General features: G+C 41.3%; 1 protein-coding gene across 4 annotated transcripts in view; it reads right to left on the reverse strand.

Annotated features, from left to right (window-relative positions):
- The window catches only part of LOC110978224 (uncharacterized), a 50424-nt gene that overhangs the window by 20616 nt on the left and 10313 nt on the right, over positions 1-19495 (reverse strand). For 3 of the 4 annotated variants that reach the window (XM_087133135.1, XM_087133137.1, XM_087133134.1), the window contains 24 exons: positions 18163-18379; positions 17676-17741; positions 13604-13728; positions 13371-13438; positions 13072-13262; positions 12469-12552; positions 12132-12354; positions 11446-11711; positions 10957-11111; positions 9768-9927; positions 9052-9402; positions 8184-8558; positions 7353-7481; positions 6463-6682; positions 5880-6157; positions 5438-5598; positions 4968-5121; positions 3665-4015; positions 3010-3387; positions 2706-2843; positions 2246-2453; positions 1679-1950; positions 1225-1373; positions 202-361 (listed from right to left, as the gene is read on the reverse strand). In XM_087133135.1, the coding sequence (XP_086989261.1) occupies positions 202-361; positions 1225-1373; positions 1679-1950; positions 2246-2453; positions 2706-2843; positions 3010-3387; positions 3665-4015; positions 4968-5121; positions 5438-5598; positions 5880-6157; positions 6463-6682; positions 7353-7481; positions 8184-8558; positions 9052-9402; positions 9768-9927; positions 10957-11111; positions 11446-11711; positions 12132-12354; positions 12469-12552; positions 13072-13262; positions 13371-13438; positions 13604-13728; positions 17676-17741; positions 18163-18379 (4879 nt within the window). Of the gene's footprint in view, positions 1-201; positions 362-1224; positions 1374-1678; positions 1951-2245; positions 2454-2705; positions 2844-3009; positions 3388-3664; positions 4016-4967; positions 5122-5437; positions 5599-5879; positions 6158-6462; positions 6683-7352; positions 7482-8183; positions 8559-9051; positions 9403-9767; positions 9928-10956; positions 11112-11445; positions 11712-12131; positions 12355-12468; positions 12553-13071; positions 13263-13370; positions 13439-13603; positions 13729-17675; positions 17742-18162; positions 18380-18763; positions 19117-19495 lie in introns of those variants that run through there. The other variant, XM_087133136.1, reaches the window with a different exon arrangement.

Raw genomic sequence — 19495 nt, forward strand, 5'->3', positions numbered from 1 at the left:
ACATTTCAGGTTAATAGATGTGGCAAAATATCTTGTGACAAAACAGTCGTTCCCACAAAGAGGGAATTAAGATAGAGAAGGGACACGTCCTAACACTGGTTCAGGCTGTGTTTTCAAAAGGTAGAATAACTGATGGACACTGTATTAATCTAGAAAACAAACCAAGTGTTTTGTATTTCAAACCAAGGATGAAAAACCAACCTCCTCTAATTACTGAGGATATGAAAGCAACATAGGAGGAGATACGCGTGTAGAATCCTGGGTATTTTTTGGAACTGCAACCAAAAACGGCACTGATGATTCCAACTTCGTGCCAGACGCCATGCTGATTACGACACACCAGGGCACCTCCACTGTCTCCCTGTTGACATCAGAGAGAAAAAAAAGCCTGTCAAAATGAAGAGTATCTACAACCTCAGAGCAATTGGAAAATTGCATCAGGAAAACACCTTGGGAAATATACAGTTGCTTTTAGAAATGTTAAATTCTACATGCTTTAGTAAATAATAATAATAATAACAATAACAAACACTGGTAAACCGCCGTGAGGTGCTGTATTATCATTATCCCTGCACATTGGGCTCAATTCATCTGAACATTCCTGAAACCATCTCAGCTCCCTGGGGAGTGTACTAGCCCGAAGCTGCCATTTTGGTGTAAACGGCTAAACACAACCGTGTCTGCCTTCACAGGTACCCATTTTCTACTGGGTAGAGAGAGGCTCATAGGGTTAAAGTGACTTGCCCAAGATCGCAACATGCTGCCACCAGCTGGATTCGAACCCCTTACCCTATGATCAGAAGCTACAAACCCTAACGACTAGGCCACATGCCTCCAAATTTGCTTATTTTTTGGTTACGAGTATTTCATCCCCCTGCTTGACAGAGGAGCATATGCACTATTTGGTCTCCTAGAATCTTTGTCTCTCAAGTGGGATAAGCATGAATCATCCTAAAAGAGTATTTCTCCAATGGAAAATGGTTTACAAGTTCTTGCATACATGTTAAAATCAACAGACTGAAATATCTCTCATTTGAGAAGCAGAGCACTTCATAACAAAAGCAATGATAAATGAGAGCTTATTAAAAACTGCTCAGCTGCATTGAAAACATTTACATCAATCGATTATGAGCCCTTTCAATGTCCCCCCACAACTCCAGCAACAAGGCATTTAGGCAACAGCACTAGTGTCCACAGCATGAAAAAGAAGTTTGTGTACTGTACACTGCAAGGGCTCTGGCCGTCTAGACCCTTGGCACAAATTATGTTGTTGGTGACAATCCCATAAAGTCCAACCCCTTGCACAGACTGAATGCAGTCCTGTAGAGAAACAAGGCGAACCTCTGATTCCTGCTGATGATTAGGTAAATCAGCTGGTAAAAGAAAAGATACAAATAAAGGTCAGTGCTATTACCCACTGATGAGCCATAAAGAATTCAAATTTGTTTCCAAATATCATAGACTTGAGATGAATATTCCTCTTTCCGTTGGTTTCCCCTCCAATAAAGGGGAGATATCAGAAACCAAAAAGAAACTGGTATTTCAAAACACTCCCAATAAGGAAAATCACTGATGTGCGAAAGATGGTTTGATTAATCAAAGAACCAAATCACATTCCTTGTGGAAGTTACCAAGAGTTGTTAAGTCACCTGCAAGGAAATTGTTTTTCAACTGATACCTGCTGTGTAGTTAGTGAGTCCCCATCCAGCAACATAGCACAGACTGGAATTGTCAAAATCTTCAGCAGCTGTGTCCAGACAAACTGGTCTGACATGATTTGTGTAGGCAACTGGCTCTGCTAGCTTCAAGACAGCAATGTCATGCTCAAATGTCATTCGGTTGAAGCCTGGATGTGAGTAAACAGTCTCCACGGCAACCTCTATGTGATGCAGTGTTGTCTCATTTAGTTTGGGATCTCCAAATACAACGTCAAGTCTTTCATTCATATAGCTGGAAGAGTGAAAAACATCAGTGTTTTTAAAGCCTTTATTCCAATCAGCAACACCCTGGTTGAAATCTCTAACAAACTTTATTATTCAGAAGCATATTGCCAAGAGAATTAGTTTGCTGCAATCAAATCTTGGAAAACTTTACTATGAGGCTGAAGGCTGTGACAATGTTTCTTTTGACTACGAATTTACTGCTTACAGGGTTGAGCTAAATGCATCTCCCAAGAAGTTTTGTCCTGCAGCAATTTATAGCCAATTAAAGCAGAGGTCAGATTTTGTTATGGGGATGGACTTACGCTGGTGTAACCACACAGTGAGCTGCTGTCACCACCCATTGTGGAGCGACAAGTGAGACAGCACATCCATGATTCTTTCTTCCATCATTTCTATGATATCGTAGCGATCCTAGCCAAGGCCACTGGCCTGGTTCAGCATCTGAGCCACCGACGATGCGGAACGACTGTCTTGCAGCCTGGAGGCCACAATCCGCTTGATTCAAGATGTCTACAAATTAACCAAAATAAAAACGTGCATACAAAACTGTCAATAAATGAAAGCTAAAAACCATAACAACACACTAATCTAAAAAATTTATTCTGATGGAGTAAAATTCGTAAGGTATGAACACAAGAACACTTCAAATATAGCTTAAAATTTATCATCCAGGTTATTGATGACTCTACAAAGAATCACGGCCTGGGAAGTTTCAGAGCAGCACAAATACGCAAGTTGAAAAATGGAAAGGAATTTGTCAACCTTCTGGAGTTGGTGTAACTGTGGGACATCCCTCTTCATCCGCCCCTCCTGGACAATCGACAATTCCATCACAAATCCACGAATCAGGCGGTGAATAAGGAAACTGGGCCGATTCATTATTACACAGGCGTCGTACAGCTGCAGTAAGGAACAGTGAAAAAAAGCATTCTCAATGGACAGAATTAGGCTTTGGTGACAATTTGGTGGATCAAGGATATCACAAGATGGTTTACATCTCCGTTGTATCAAGTGGATTCAATTCCTATCCAACAAGAATACTGACGAGTGTATTCGTTCAACTCACCAGTGCCGAGGACAGCATATACCTCTAAAGAATAGCCCTTTTCATCTGCGTTGGGATTGTCTCTGGAGGTGAACCGAACCCAGAGTGAGGTGGTGGGAGATAAAACCAATCGCACATCTTCTTGGCTATGGAACTTAGCCAGTGTTGTCCTCTTGTCGTGGGCGTCACGGCCGGCACCAAATGCCAGTGTCTCACAGCACTTTTCCACGTCAAAGTCACGCACCTTGACGAGGACACGGTAGCCAGTTGGAGCAGTAATGAGCACGGTGCAATCTAAGAACATGCCATAGTGGTCTGGGTAGTTGTGTGATTGAAGACTTACACTGCCCTCTTGAGGCAAGAGGATGTCAGTCTGGTTACCGCAACGAGCATCTTCATCTGTCAGTAAGAATAAAAGAATATATTTTGAACATTTTTATTGGACAACAACAATTTCCATAATTTACATCTCATCACATCCAATGTACATTTTATTTTATTACACAACGAAAAAAACTAAATACGAAATGAGCCTCAAAAAGTTAGGAGTAGACTTTGGGCCGTGGTTGGTTCACTGACACCAGACACTGCCTAATGAATGAAGTGAACCAGCACAGGGACCACTGACCGAGACCTGGATCCATGTGAAAAAAAACAGGCCTTTGTACTCACATACCTTTGTAGCAGATCATCTGGTCTTGCCTACCAGCTTCTGGTGAGGTGAAACACTTCGCAATTATACCAAAAAAGCGACCAGTTGCCTTGAGAAACGCCCAGGTACACTCGTCTACCACCTGCTCGCAGTACTCACGACAGAGGACCTGGGCTCGTCCGTCCTCCGTACAACCCTCAAAGAGCAGTGAGCAAGCAAAAAGAGTCAGGTTGACAGAGGGGCAAGTCACGTTCTCCAGGATAGCAGCTACGACGGGGTCAAAGGACTCTTGACTAGTGGGGAAGGTGCGATCATATGGTAGCTGTCCCGAACACATCTCAGACTGGACTTTCTCACACTTCACTGGATTGGGATCTGTGGTATAACAAAATTGAACAAAAAGGTGCTATAACACGTGAGTAACTCAGTCAAGGATAAGCAGTTCCTACATGTGGTTTGTTACTAAAGAACTGGGTATTCACTAATCAATTTAAGCTTGAAGTTCAAATTTCGTATGTGGAACGCTGTGGCCTCGTGGTTATGATCATTCAATTTGCAAAGTCGTGGGTTGCAGGTTCAAATCCAACCTGGGGTCATGGTGTGTGCACGTGCCCTGGCCAAGGCACATTGTCACTCACTGTTTCTCTCCATCCTGGAGTAATTGGGTACCTGTAAGGGCCGAGTTGGTTTATTGTGGTCGAGTTAGCTGCTTTGTACTGCAATGACTGCGGCAGGCTGTATACTCCCAAGGAAGCTGAGATGGTATTTGAAAGGTTTCATAAGCCCAATGAGCAGGGGTAATTATAATGGAGAGCACTTTGATCTCCCAAAAAACCTGTTCTTATTATTACAAATGTAAACAGTTTTCTCAAAGAGCAGTTGTAATGAATGACTTCCTCAAAATGTATCTCAAAATAAGCCCAGTTGATATTTTGAAAAAGACAAGGTCATTCGAGTAAAAACTCGCAAGAAAGTCTGTGTGTTTTCATGCAGATAAAGCAGACCCCATGCATGTGTACTGCTGTTTACAAATGAGCTTGGCGTTCTTATTTTTGGGCACATACTGCTGGAGTATTGAATTTGCTCATTCTCAACATTTTATGAAATGTTAGGACTGTTCAATCTGAGGGGATAACACACTACTTATGCGTTACAGATCCTGTTCCTGAAATGTGTTTAAGGCAAGTCACATTTTCATCTTGAAAACCACTTATGTCAGCTTTTTGCCAACCACAAAACAACAGGCAATCGCAGTTTCAATTTGGCAGTGTTAGAATGAGCTAGCTTTACATTCCAAATTTTGGGACAGTCAATATGAGATCTTTACCTCCTTTCATGACATTAGCTATGTAGCTGACAAAGGCTGCAACACGGGTCACTACGACAGGATGAGCGGAGCAGCGTATGCCTAGACTGATTATGCCCACCATATTCCATCTTCCGTCGGTGCTCAGGCACATTACTGGTCCCCCGCTGTCCCCCTGGAAAACAATACATCATATGGCAACCGGCGTAAAAAGAAATTGCTGAGATGCACTTATTCTTTTGAAGCAACTTTCACAAATCTATGAGTCAAAAATTAAGAAAGTTTTGCTCAAATGAAATTTGCCAGACAACAGTAAAGTTTGCTTCAAGCACACAGAGAGATTTGCTTTTATGCTGTTTCATCTTAACTGAATAATACAGTATTCACAACCGGCCCAGGTATGTCACTTATTTTATTCTTTACTCGTGTCCCAATTTCACATCTGGACAGGGCACTCTGTAAACAGCTGGCTTGTGTGAGAGCCAACGTACATTACAGGCTGTAGCGGAGACATTGGTGCCTGCAGGTTTAACACAAGTGACACGGTCTGTAATGGTGAGTCCCCACATCTGATAGCCTGCATACAAGTCTGTGCAGTCCTCAAGCTCAACCAATGACATATCTGCTTCTAGAAGATCATTCGAACGGTTGCCTGGAAAAGGAGAAAGTAGCACTTCATGTTTGTTCACTTTTGTCAGTGAAAGGGTTGACAAATTCTGTTAAAGTGCCATGAAATGAGTGGTTGTGCCCTGAAAACAGGCTAAGCTTCCTGAGCAATGGCTATGCCTACTGTCCACACATGCCACACAATTATTACATTTGTTGAGGAACTAGGCCTAGCCGTAGACACAAGATTAGGAAGAAGCTTCAGTCTTCTAAATATCTGGCATCCTGACTTCTAATATCTAGATGTTTCATTTGGCATTGGCTGACCTTTGTACTGAGTGAATCCCCAGCCTGCCGCAAAGCATTTTGTGTACTTCTCGGTTACATCATCCTCTGTCGGAAGATCCAGACAAACTGGTCGCACATAATTATTCATCTCCACTGGTCGGGCAAGCTTCAAGAGCGCAATGTCATTGGTCAGGATTTTAGGATTATAGCCTGGATGGGTGTAGATACGCTCAACAGGAACTGTCTGATGGTATCGTGACTCCTCCATCAGGTGAATATCACCTATTACAATGTTACTGATCAGCATTCCAAAGGCACTGGGCACAAGACAACAGCAAAACACAGTAAGCTATCTAAATGAGCTACACACTGGATACAACATATACGGCACTCAGACAGATTTGCATTGTCATGCTCCATTTAATCTACGATTCATCTCCTACCAATTTCCTACCAATGACTATGTGTCAGCATTTTTATTACAGGAAGTAGAATTCTTTGAAAGAACACCACTTGTTCTCAGGTTGTGTCCAGTAGAATCATCAGGTGCATATTCCCGATTAGAGCAGCCACTATTTTTGAGATGGTCCCTAGGCACTAGGGAAGGAGACGGATAGCTTACTTTGGGGATGAGACACAATGCGCAGCAGTGGTCAGCCAACGGTCAGCGATCAATGACGCTCCACACACTATGTGACCGTTGGTGACGTTGTCAAGTCGCAAGTATGCCATCCAAGGCCATCCGCCCATCTCTACTTTGGTGCCGTTGACTATCCGAAATGCCAGGCTATCTTCACGAGGGATGGCTGGACGCACACCACAGAGGGCAGTGTTCAAATCATCTAAAATATGTTTCAAACAAATATGATGCCACAATTATATAAACACAAAGTTTAAGAATATGGACTTATTCCTCAAAACAATGTTGAGTCAAGTTCCGTCAAGGTTGTGGTACATAAAAGTTGACAAGATCAGTTATTCGGGATTCATATCTTAAACCTCTTTACCAGTGCTACTAGAATAAAAAGGTATAAAAAGAGTCATCCAGTTGCAGTGATATGACAGTTAGATATGCATGGCATGTGAGCAGCTGTGTAAAATCACATTGTGAAAAAGACTTCCAATAAAAGTGAAAGGTTTACTTTCTGTTCATAAACAGATTGTCAGATGGCTTTTGGTTACTAAAGGGAAATATCTATTTTCGGATTTGGAAAAGCAAAGAAAGAAAAGAGATTTCACAGACAATATTTTACAAGTGACTGTCTTTGAAGGTTCATCATACAAAAAATCATGCAGAGGTTCCCCTTCCTGACTTCACATGAAGTTTTTCCGAGACTGTGCTCCTGAACTCAATGCTTTAAACTGTTCTAACCTTTTAACCTTTTACCTCTGGTGACCTGGCTCTGTTCCCACCTGGTGCACTCTTTCCTACTTCTCAAAATTCTAAAACAAGCACAGGTACCACACACCTTACATCAAATCCCAATCATTTTCCCTCCTAAGACTTTTTACCTGGCAGTTTCCGGCTACAGTTAGTCTCATCCAGTCCTGTGGGGCAGTCCATGATGTCATCACATTTCCACCAATCAGGAATTGAGAACAGTTCATTTGCCGAGTCAGTGCTGCAAAGAGCTGATGCATCTGAGGAGAAGAAAGCCAACTGCCATATTAGAGGTATAGTCCATCATTTGCTTGCAAATATGTTCCTTTGAGGCAACAAAATTACTCACAATCTAAAGAATGGTGCCTGAGAACAAGCCTGGTAAAGTTTCAGCTCAGCGCATACTGCATATTCTGAGAAAAACAAAAATTCTAGGATTTCAATTTCGGATCAAAAGTTCCTGAGTCATGCTTTGGGTTGTAGCTGAATTCAGTGTCTGGAAGACATTCTCACGTCCAGTAAAAAGTAGCTCCGCAATGTCATGCACTGAATCAACAGATCATAGCAACCATGCCCGTGAGTGTTGTGTCAATGTTTGCAAGTGAAATGCATCTTTAAATGCATTGTTGGAAATGGCCTAGTTTCATTGTTTTCTTCAGAAAGATAGCTTGCCAGAAAGAAATATTTCACAGGGAGCTTAGTCCCATAACTATGAATAATTTCACCAGTTACATTTTGGATAACTGAAAATGATGGACTGTACCTTTAAGGTAAAGCACCATTTCAGATGAAGAACACAAACCATGTCCTTTACAACACGTGTGAAAATTTTCCATCAAGTTTTCAATTGAATTCAATCCGCTGTAACCTTCTCCAACCCTTCTCCACTGCCCATTTCCGGCTCCAATCAAAGCTAACCCCAGCTCAACCTAACCCAACTCACTCAACTCAACTGTACTCACTCTCATGGCTAATGGCATGGATTTCCAGATCATATCCCTCCACATCTTCCGCCATGAAAACTCCTGATGTGAACCTAATCCACATAACTTCCCCCTCCGATACAATGACAGGAGGTTCCGCCTCCCCTTCGAACCTCTGAAGCAGCGTGGTCTTGTCATAGGCATCTGGGCCCTCCCCAAAGGCCAAGATATCACTCCGGTGAAGGTCCATCTTCCGGGTCTTGGCAACAACTTGATGTCCAGGAGGTGCAGTGATGACATAGACACAGTCCAAGTGTTCTCCATAGGGACCAATGAAGTTGTGGGACTGAAGACGCTCGTGACCAAATGAAGCCAGCATAATGGTAGACTGGTTGCCACATCGTGCATCCTCGTCTAAACATGAACAGATATTCCGCACAGTATTGCCATTAATGACAATGGAACATATGAGCAGTAGCGCAGTTAAATCTACAGCGCATCCTTTGCCTTCCATCTCAGTGACCCAGGTTCGAAACCCACCTTAGACGACACATCAATGGGTTTCTATCCCTGTCTGAATGGAGGAGTTCCCCAAGGGCATTTATCAAAATTTCTTTCTCCCAGCACTACAAGCAAACATTCTGCAGCATCTTTTCGCCAACAATTTCCCTAGGTCTGCAAGAATCATAGTATGGAACCTTTTGAGAAATCCTCGATTTCATTACCAGTAATGAAAGCAATGACACTCATCAGTATAGTCCTATAGAATTTGTCATTTTCTCTCAATCTCCATACTGGCCATATTTCTAACTTCTCTTTTGAAGTTTGAATTCCAAATTGTCTGCGTCTAATTCCAAGTAGTCTGCGTCTATTTTAGACATTTCCTAATCCAGCCATACCTGCATACCTTCATAGCATATTCTCTGGTTTGGGTTCCAAGCCTCGGGGAACATGTTGCATTTAATGACGTCACTCAACAACAAATCATCAGTCCACTGGTACTCACGGCATTCCTCTACCACAGTCCTGCAAAATGCCCTGCAGGGTACCAGGGAACGGTAACCCTCCCCACAGCCCTTGTACAGCAAGGAACACAGCAGCAAATCAATGTGCTCACTACAGGACTGATTGAGGATGGCCAACATGAGCTCAATGACAGGATCAAAGTGACTCTGATCAGTGGAGAAGATCCTCTGGTAGGGAAGCACCCCCGAACAGATTTCAGACTGGATGTCCTCGCATTGACCGTAACGATAATCTTTCAAAAAAAGGATATTGGAAGATGTTAATATTTCCATATGTACACAGGAGGCAAGAGTCAATAGAAGTGTAGTTCTAGATTGATGTATTTTTAAGTGGAATATGATCACAGTGAAGGTTGGCCAACATCTAAGCACTGACTTATGGAAGTAAGTCTCCCAAATTCCAAAGAAATGCCAAATCATGGGTGAAAAATCTATGAAATCAGAGAATGAAGACAAGCACAACACAGAGGTTAATTTCATACAGAAGGACTGATTAACTCTTCAAGTCAATTCCTCTGCCCCCCCCCAAAAAAATAAAACTTCCAGAAGAAGCTGTAGGAAGGAACCAGTCGAGGAATTTCTTCTTTATGGTCCTTACCACCATTCACAGAAGCAGAGATGAAATCTAAATAGGCAGATACCCTGGTTGCTATGGATGGTTGCCATGTTGTGTTACAGGCTATCCCTACGCTGATAATACCAACCATATACCATCGATTATCCCCCTTCTGACACATCAACGGCCCTCCACTGTCACCCTAGTAACATACAGGGAAAAAGGAACACCTTTTCAGGCCATTTCCCTGAAGCTCTGATTCCAGAATTAAAAAACAATCCCCCTTTGCAGTCAGTATCTTTGTTTCAGCCCACAACAGAGAAAAAGCTCCTTCAATGGATCCCTCTCGTAGACAGCCACATTCGTAAGCAAATTACAACTGAGTGTGTAACGCCACCAGGGGCATGTGCACGCAGTGTGCAAACTTTTCTTCACGCACGCATGTCACTCAAAATGTCTTCGAATTATGGCGCGGCTGACGCTTGGTTATCTGCAGGAAGTGGCGTCATTCGAGAGAGACTTTGTGGCTGAAAGTCACAAAAAATTAAGCGATTGGGAGAACAGATGAATGATAATGTCCCCTGTTTTAGGCCATGGCCGTTATCAGCGTCCATTCTCCCGAACCAGTCTGAAAATGCTAAAGACCAATTCATAATTACAACTGTATACCTTTTGATTCAGAAACTGAAATAAAGTTACAAAGTTACAAGTTTCCAATGAATCTGCTCAACAATTTCTCTTCATGTTTTTTCCAACCCTCCAACTTTCCATGTTGTATTATGCGAGAAGTCATTAACAATCTTCCTTAAAATGGACACTGACTGGCATACTTATTGCACATACCATACCTGAGGTGATGCAGAATGCAGAAAGCCAGTGGTGAGGGGCATTAGCAGGGTCCATCTTGAATATGTAATACCCGCCTTTCACATATTCATTCCCTCTCATAAATATCTTCCAAGTCAGCAAGTTATAACACGTTCAACAATCATATACTTCCAAAGATTTTATTCGACAATATTACTTCAATATTTCAACCGCCCCTATAGCCATGTTATGGTAACGTGCCTCCCTCGAGCCAATGCCTTATCAACCGTTAAGACCAGCCAAGTGACGGGTTGTTGACTAATAGGAATGGCTAAGCTGTGTTAGTTATTTATGGATGGTGGCTGGCAGATTGGCCACGCTGAACTTAAAAGTACAGGTGATCTCTCGGCATCCACAAACTTACATTACATGGGCTAGAGAAGTCCCTGGATGACACATAGCAAACAGCTGCGTCTGTAGGAGTGAATCCAAACATCTTGTACTTCTCGTAGTCCTGGGTGCAGTTGGCCAGATCTATAAGCCTCATCTCGGCATCCAGTTGTGTATTCGAAATATTCCCTGTCAAGTAAAGAAAAAATAAAACCCACCGGCTAATCCGTGGTCAGGTTGGGATTGGTGATCTCCCCTGGCTTTGTGTCTCTCTTCATTCCAGTTCCATTCCAATTAGGGACATGGCTAGATTGCACTAAGCTCAATTGGAATGTTCAAGCAATACAGAAAGTGCTTTTTTCAGCACCATAAATGTGAAGAGAACTCATTGAAAAAAATCTATCATTGCTCTATTGGTGTTTATAAGACCAATATATATATATCAACATACGGTACGCCCGATCACGCATTATTCCAGTGACATCCTAGGGTCTAGATTTTGATGTCGTCAATCTCGACTAACCGGAGTATTGTGTGAAACCCCATCCAGCAATGTAGCAATTGTCGTAGTCCTCCAACGGCTCATTCCCCACGCAGACAGGCCGCACGTAGTCCGTCACCTCCACTGGCCGTACCAGCTTGAGCAGTGCCAAATCGTGCAGGTAGTTGAGGGAGTTGTAGCCGGGGTAGGGGAGGATCCTCTCCACGGGGATGAGTTGGTGATGTGGGGAGGTCACCTCCAGTTGGAGATCACCTGCCACGATGCTGTCAAGCTTCACGGCAAAGGTGCTGCGATCAGAGAGACATCATCCATGTACAATGCCAGGAAGTGTTAAACAAGTGATAACGTCTCACAAACTCTGCTGTTGGACTTGTTCCCAGTCTACTCTCCTTCCTTTCAAAGTTGGTGGAGGGGCAAGGAGCCAGCTTTTCCCTGCTTTCCTGCTCAGGCTAGGAATCACCCTATGTCCCTCCACAGGGAACGAATAATGCAAACATTCACATTGGCCGCCCCCAAAATTTTACCGCTGTTTTTCTGCAGTAGCATGGACAGAGACACTATTTCATTGCTTATCAGAGCATCGACAAGTACATATATGGTCAGACAGCAGGATGAACATTCAACAATGCTATCAATTAACCGACACTGCAGAAACATCTCATTACTACAACAACAAAAAAGCGCAGTTAATTTCCTGGCGAGCTTACTTTGGCATAGACACACAATGAGCAGCAGTTGTTGCCCACTGGTCCGAGATGAGAGTAGCAGCGCAGTTATGCCGCTTCTTTTCACTGGTGCTGTCCCTCCTGATGCGGAGGGACACCAGCCACGGCCACTTGCCCCAGTCTGACCTTTGGCCTCCCACCACACGTGACAACGGTTGGTTATCATAGCCAGGTCGCAAGCCACAGTCTTCAGTGTTCAGCACTCCTGAATGAGATGAAAAGAAAGTACAGAGGAATAACTCTGAGAACCAAGTTGCTTATAACATGCTCAGAATTATAAAACGAGCACAAAACACGAAATGCTTATCTTGGTACATACCTGTTCTTTCTGTTGTGACTCCAAAACTTGTAACGACTGGTGTCGGCATCAGAGTAACAGTGTCTCCATCCTTCAAAAGATTGACTGGAAAGTCAAACACATTTCAGGGAAAAAATAATTAGAGTGCACACACCTGGCTTGGACATCAGTCAGAAAAAAGTTAAATCTACCCGTTAGAAATTGGAAGACTAATTTCAATCTCAATAATGCTATTTGACCTATATCTCAGTTTAATGTATCAAAATTAACTGACTGCTGCTTGTAACATCACACAAACGTAATTAAGGGAATATGTCTGCATCTTCCATATTGGTAAGGGTTCGTGCTATCATCAGGTGAAGCTAAATTCAATAAATCCAAGTCAACAATTTAGGAATGGACTGAATTCTAAAAATGATGAATTCAAAGGTAGCTCTATGTGGCACTGAGCTACAAACCCTCATGGGACAAAATCCCAGAACTGTCTTATCAAACCAATGGCCGCCCTCTCTAACAACATTCAGAGAGAAAAAAGAACCACATGAATCGGATCCAGCTCATGCTAACCGTGGCGTCAGATTTCTGAGGCTAGAGTTTGGCTTGGTCAGGAATGGGAAGTCTCACCAGTAGGCACGGTGATTGATCCTGGTTCTACTTCAAATTCCTGTCCTTGGTCTCTTGAGATTCCTTGATTGAGAGCGTATTCTACCTCTGTCTTGATGATTGCCTGAAGGTAAGACTCGTTCGTTGTTTCTTGGCCTGGTGATGGCTTCCAATCAAGCCTGATGACAAAATCAACTAAGACACTGCCTGGCCTGGGAAAAGAGAGAAGTAGCATTTCATGCCTGACGCAAACCATCTGTGCAGATAAGTTATAAAGGCAGGACTTAAGCTTTTACTTAACATTACTTCTGGTACTTTACCTAAATCTTTCAACTTCAACCTTCTCAAAACTCTCTTGTAAATGACTGTTCCCAAATATCTTGGACACCTGCAAAAACCACATACACGTATGCTTTGATAAAAAAAAATTGGATATGTATGCATTTTCATTTCCAAACACAAAAATTACAAAATTGGTCAAAAACAAACCCTATGAAACATTTTTAAGTGGAAAAAAATCTTAAATGCATCATGATATCTGGTCGATACTCACGTAGAAGGCAAACTTGCGTGCAAGTGTATTGTACTCCACAGACGTTGGGTCACCATACACCATTAGGTAATCTTGCTGTAATGTTAATGATGCCGCCACTTCAACGAGTACCCGCGGCTGGGATACTACCAAAAAAATTCAACAACATAAGTTAAAAATTCAACAGAGAGTAGACGGATTTTCACGACTTTGCAGAAACACCAAAGGATTCTCTTCTTGAGTAACATTTGGCTTTCAGAAGAAGACTGTGTGTTGGAAAGTTTGATATTTCAGGTGCTATCAGGTTATGATGACTTCGTTGTTTATACCATGAAATGCACTGCTGTGGCTTCTTTATGTTATCTATGGAGCAAAATCAACTGGGTGCTTAACATGCCTTCACTGAAGGCCCTGACTAGGCGCCCAGGTACGATTACTTTCCAGGAGTACGAGTACTGGTACTTTTCCAAGAGTACGAGTAAGGGTACTTTTCCAAGAGTACAAGTACTGGTACTTTTCCAAGAGTACGAGTACAGGTACTTTTCCAAGAGTACGAGTACTGGTACTTTTCCAAGAGTACGAGTACAGGTACTTTTCCAAGAGTACAAGTACAGGTACTTTTCCAAGAGTACGAGTACAGGTACTTTTCCAAGAGTACAAGTACAAGTACTTTTCCAAGAGTACAAGTACAGGTACTTTTCCAAGAGTACAAGTACAGGTACTTTTCCAAGAGTACCAGTACAGGTACTTTTCCAAGAGTACAAGTACTGGTACTTTTCCAAGAGTACAAGTACTGGTACTTTTCCAAGAGTACGAGTACAGGTACTTTTCCAAGAGTACGAGTACTGGTACTTTTCCAAGAGTACGAGTACAGGTACTTTTCCAAGAGTACAAGTACGGGTACTTTTCCAAGAGTACAAGTACAGGTACTTTTCCAAGAGTACAAGTACAGGTACTTTTCCAAGAGTACAAGTACAGGTACTTTTCCAAGAGTACAAGTACAGGTACTTTTCCAAGAGTACCAGTACAGGTACTTTTCCAAGAGTACAAGTACAGGTACTTTTCCAAGAGTACAAGTACGGGTACTTTTCCAAGAGTACAAGTACTGGCACTTTTCCAAGAGTACAAGTACAGGTACTTTTCCAAGAGTACGAGCACAGGTACTTTTCCAAGAGTACAAGTACAGGTACTTTTCCAAAGAGCATGAGCACTGGTATCCCCAGAACTGTGGGGTCCGACATCCGTTCCTCTCCCACGTTTAGTTGCTGATCACACTCCTTCAAGCATTTGACATCCTCAGCAATTCTCAGTATGGCTTCCGAGCAAATTATTCTACACAAATGGCTGTTATTGACCTTACAGATGAAAATCACCCAGTCACTCAATAAATCACAAAATACAATTAGTGTTTTTCTTGATCTGTCCAAAGCATTTGACACCATTGATCACGATATATTACTTAATAAACTGTCAAAGTATGGGCTTAGAGGGATTGGCCTGGACTGGTTTCGAAGGTATCTTTCTGATAGAAAGCAATTTGTCGAGTGGGAGCATCAAAGATCAACATTCCAAATAATTAAATGTTGTGTCCCCCAAGGCTCAATATTAGGTTCCATTTTGTTTCTCTTCTATATAAATGATTTATGCAATTCTTCAAATATATTGTCTTATATTTTATTTGCTGATGATACTACTATCTTCTACAGTTGTGACAATTTACAAGTAGGTTTGAGAATTGTGCATAGAGAACTACAAAAAATTTCAATGTGGTTAATCAGTAACAAATTATCCATAAATTTGAAGAAAACTGCTTGTATGTACTTTATTAATACAAATAAAGACATTGAATCAAATATTTATATTAATGATTTAATAATACAAAAAGCAAGCAGCGTAAAGTTCTTAGGAATTATCATTGACGATAAGGTTTCTTGGAAAAACCACTGCCAAAATGTGCACATGTCCATCTCAGGAAATCTTGGTGTTCTTAGAAAACTGAAACACATGTTACCCCCACAGTCTTTTATCTTTGTATAATACATTAATTTTACCTCATTTACAGTATGGTGTATTAGCTTGGGGCAATACTTACCAACTATATTATACTAAAACAAAAGTTATGTTATTCAAAAGAAAGCCTTAAGACTGATTAATAAATCAGGTTATAGATCACACACTGGACCTCTCTTCTTAAAATTCAAATGTCTCACTATCTTTAATATTTACAAATATCATTTGGCCTTTTAATGTATAAATTTGAGCGCCAGATCCTTCCAACAGCCATACAGACTATGCTTACTTTAAACAGTTCAATCCATAATTATAATACAAGATTGTCATTCAAGTTTCACATCTTTAGTGTACGAACAAGTTTCTCCAAATCAACTATAAGACACTAAGGCCTGATTTTATGGAATAGCTTAAACTGCCTATCACCAACATGTACCGTGTATCAGTTCAAGAAAAATCTTCAGCGTTTCTTACTTACCAGTGATTTGAACTCATAAATATTCATGATACTATTTGCATGTATTACTAAAGACCTAATTCCTAATCCTTGACTGCCTTAATCCTAAACCAACTAGATGTATTTGTATTGTAATGAGACAATTTAATGTAACTTATTTTTTGTCAAAAACGTGTAGAAATGTTCATTGTAAGACGGGGTGTGGGGTCTCGTATAGGCCTTGGCTTTTTTCCCAGCATCCTACATCTTCGTTTATTGTAAATGAATTAAAATTTAAATAAAATTGTGTATCTTGTTACTGTGAATTTATTTTCATTGTTCATCGACCTGCAATGTTAACAAAGATGTAAAATAAACCAAACCAAAAAGTACTCAAGTACGAGTGCAAGTACAACACTGGAACAGAAACCACACATAAAAATTCCAAAATTTTTTGTGCTTTCTTTGGGTCACAAAAGGCATTCTTGTGAGACTCTGAGCAGAAAGGCCCTTCCGGTTTTTATTGACAAGAGATTTTCCATGGTTTGCGAGTAATCCAAGTGTAGATGCAAAAAAGAATAACCATGATGGAATTACAACAGGCAGTAACTTTTACAATTTTGAGTCTTATGTGAGTGCAGCTTAAGAGTTTAAGTCAATTAAAGTACAAGTTTGAGGGAATCACTTTGATAAGCATTGCTTCAGCATAAAGTTTTCTACGCATTTTCACGCTCTCCCAACAGCTTTAACAAAATATTACTTTGGTACAGAATTGTAGAATCATCACCGGGTGTTTTTATGAAGGGAACATTGCAATGAATTTTTGTTAGAATCACTTTTTATGTATATTTAAACTCTTCTGCAATGAAAGCTTACTGGTTGAAATCTTTTCGGAGTTACAGTAACCTGTGAGTGCACTTTTTAATCAAAATTGACCAAGGTTTTTCCAGACAAGGGAGGGCACTGTTGGTGTGATTTGAATCCAGGGAGACAATGTTGAGTTTCCATGTTTTCATGTTTAAATTTTGAAGCCCTACATTTGCTCAATTTAAACAACTCTGAAAAAAGGTTATTGACAAGCATATAATATAACATCAGTGGTCTGAAACACACAGGGCAAGCAGATTCAGTTGTAAACTGAATCTGCTTGCCTTGAAGAATACTCAGTTACCGAAAACTCGGCAATTACATGTTTCAGAGCACTGATTTTTATATTATATTCTTGTCAATGTTCTGATCACGGTGCTACGCAGCCCTTCCATATTTCTCTGAGAGACAGTTGCTCACTTGCTTGTTGCCATATACTTACAACAATAAATTGCCAAAGGAAATGGAACTCTTCATTGGTGAAGTGTAAATATTTTAGCAATTTTTTTTAGCTCAAATCAGTGCAACATTGAGGTTCAGTGCCTGGGAAGAGGTTTGCTCTCTGGTCTATGCAAATTCATATTAGAATAAAAGCCCAAAAGGCCCCAAAATACCACTAAAAATAGCAAACCAAAAATGAAAATAAGGTTGACTGAAACACAATGGTGAAATTTCACGGACTTTAGACAAACATAAATTACATGGTCCCTTTAAATCCAAGGTCACTATCTTCTTCCAAGGAGTAGTTTTTAAGGGTGATATTGGAAATTCAATACTAACCTGTTGTCAGATGAGAGGACGATGTAGAAACAGACTGTGGCAACCCACTTGATGACCAGCCCAATGCTATGCACAGAAAGAAACCAAACTGACAGAACACTTGCAATTCTTTCTTTGATCGGTCAAGGATTAGCTTGGCACTAACTCCACTCTCCAGGGCTATAGGCTAAAACTTGAATTTCTCGACTTGGTCATGATGGTTTTTCCATTAAGTCAACTCTGTGATTCCAAACAATTACAAAAACTTACATGCTTTCTTTGGGTTTTTGGATTCTCTGTCAAAGAAAAAAAATAATTTACTTTCTCAATTCCTCTTAAAGGCACAAATAAACACAAGGAAAATGAAGACACTGAACGTCCAATCAACATTTACTGGTTGGTCTTAGTCTGACAAATTTTGAACAGAAAGTGCTGGGAAACAATGCAATCAGCTCAAAGTATTCAGGAAGTCACTACTCAAACAAAATGAACTGGCTCGGATCCCTACCAGAAAAATGGCCAACCATAAAAAAGATGACAGCAATCACCACACAGAATGCGATGACTATGGCAGCTATGACAGTCATCCGAGAACACACAGGGCAGCTGGTGCTGCTAGGTTGGCTCAGGTATCCTTCCTCTTTGGACAGTGGCTGGCTGAACTTGACCAGTCCACCATCTGGTTCGAAAGCTGGGTTGTGGTAACATCCTTCTTCTAAAGTGCTCTACAGACAGGCATGATAAGTTGTGAATATCCAGCAAGAGTCTTAGACGCTGTCAAGACTGTCCAATGATTAGTTCAATGCAGTCTAGGGTCAGGTCCTAACCTGTTAAGAAGTCCAACAAAACGTGAAATTTTTCTTCATCCTAAATTGCTATTTTCTTCTCACTCTTTATTGTTTGTTTTCATAGGCTCAATGGGCTGACCATTAATATGTGAGCTTAAACATCGTAAATGGTGCCTATAATTTAAGTATTCAATTGAAGGAAGTGGATAATCTCAATAATTCCATAGGGCCTACAAATCGACGCAAAAAACAGACATGACAGATTTTCCCTGGTTCCACTAAAAACACTCAGATGTACAAAACCCCGTCATCTCAACATACCTGCAGTGCAAGCAAACGACAAAGGGCCTTGAGGGTTTACATTTAGGTACTGAAATGTTTGACCATAACGTTAGAGCAAGGAACATGGTTTGACCAAGGACAATCATGATGGATGGTTGGAATATTTATAAAACTGTGAACATGGCAAACGCGTAGGGCCCCTATCCACATGCATGGTCAAACAGCTTCTTGACATCTTGTATCTCTGTGGTTGTAGCTGGCTTGAGGTACGGATCACTCCTTCATTATCAATTAATAGAAACAGAAATATGCAATGACATCAGTTAAAAAAGTACAGGGCCTAGTTTGACGGATCTCACAGCCGGCCGTACTCGACAAGCACGTGTCACCTTGCTGCTGAGCGCGTAGTGCGCCCTCTAACGACTAAATAATTAGACCGCCGTGCTTGTTGCTTATCCCATTTGCGAATACGAGCGTTTCACAATAATGCGCCTCGAGTTTGCAACGCGTTGGCCAATCACAATGCGCGAAATTTGTCGACTTAATGTGCGTTTGGAAAGGGTCGACAAATTTCGTGCGTTGTGATTAGCCAACGCGTCAGAAACTCTTGAAGGCGCACTATTGTGAATCGCTCGTATTGATTCACGTGCACTAGTCTTGTGCAGCGGTGTTTGGGGGAGAAAAATGGTTTATTGCCAGTCTTGAGAAAAGCCTAGGCTACATTTCCCGTGTAAATACATGTATTGGACTTTACTACCCTTTGGAAAAAAA

This window comes from Acanthaster planci, linkage group LG02, assembly GCF_054643075.1.
Source record: "Acanthaster planci isolate LZ-2023a linkage group LG02, COTS_SCS, whole genome shotgun sequence".
Taxonomy (NCBI): domain Eukaryota; kingdom Metazoa; phylum Echinodermata; class Asteroidea; order Valvatida; family Acanthasteridae; genus Acanthaster; species Acanthaster planci.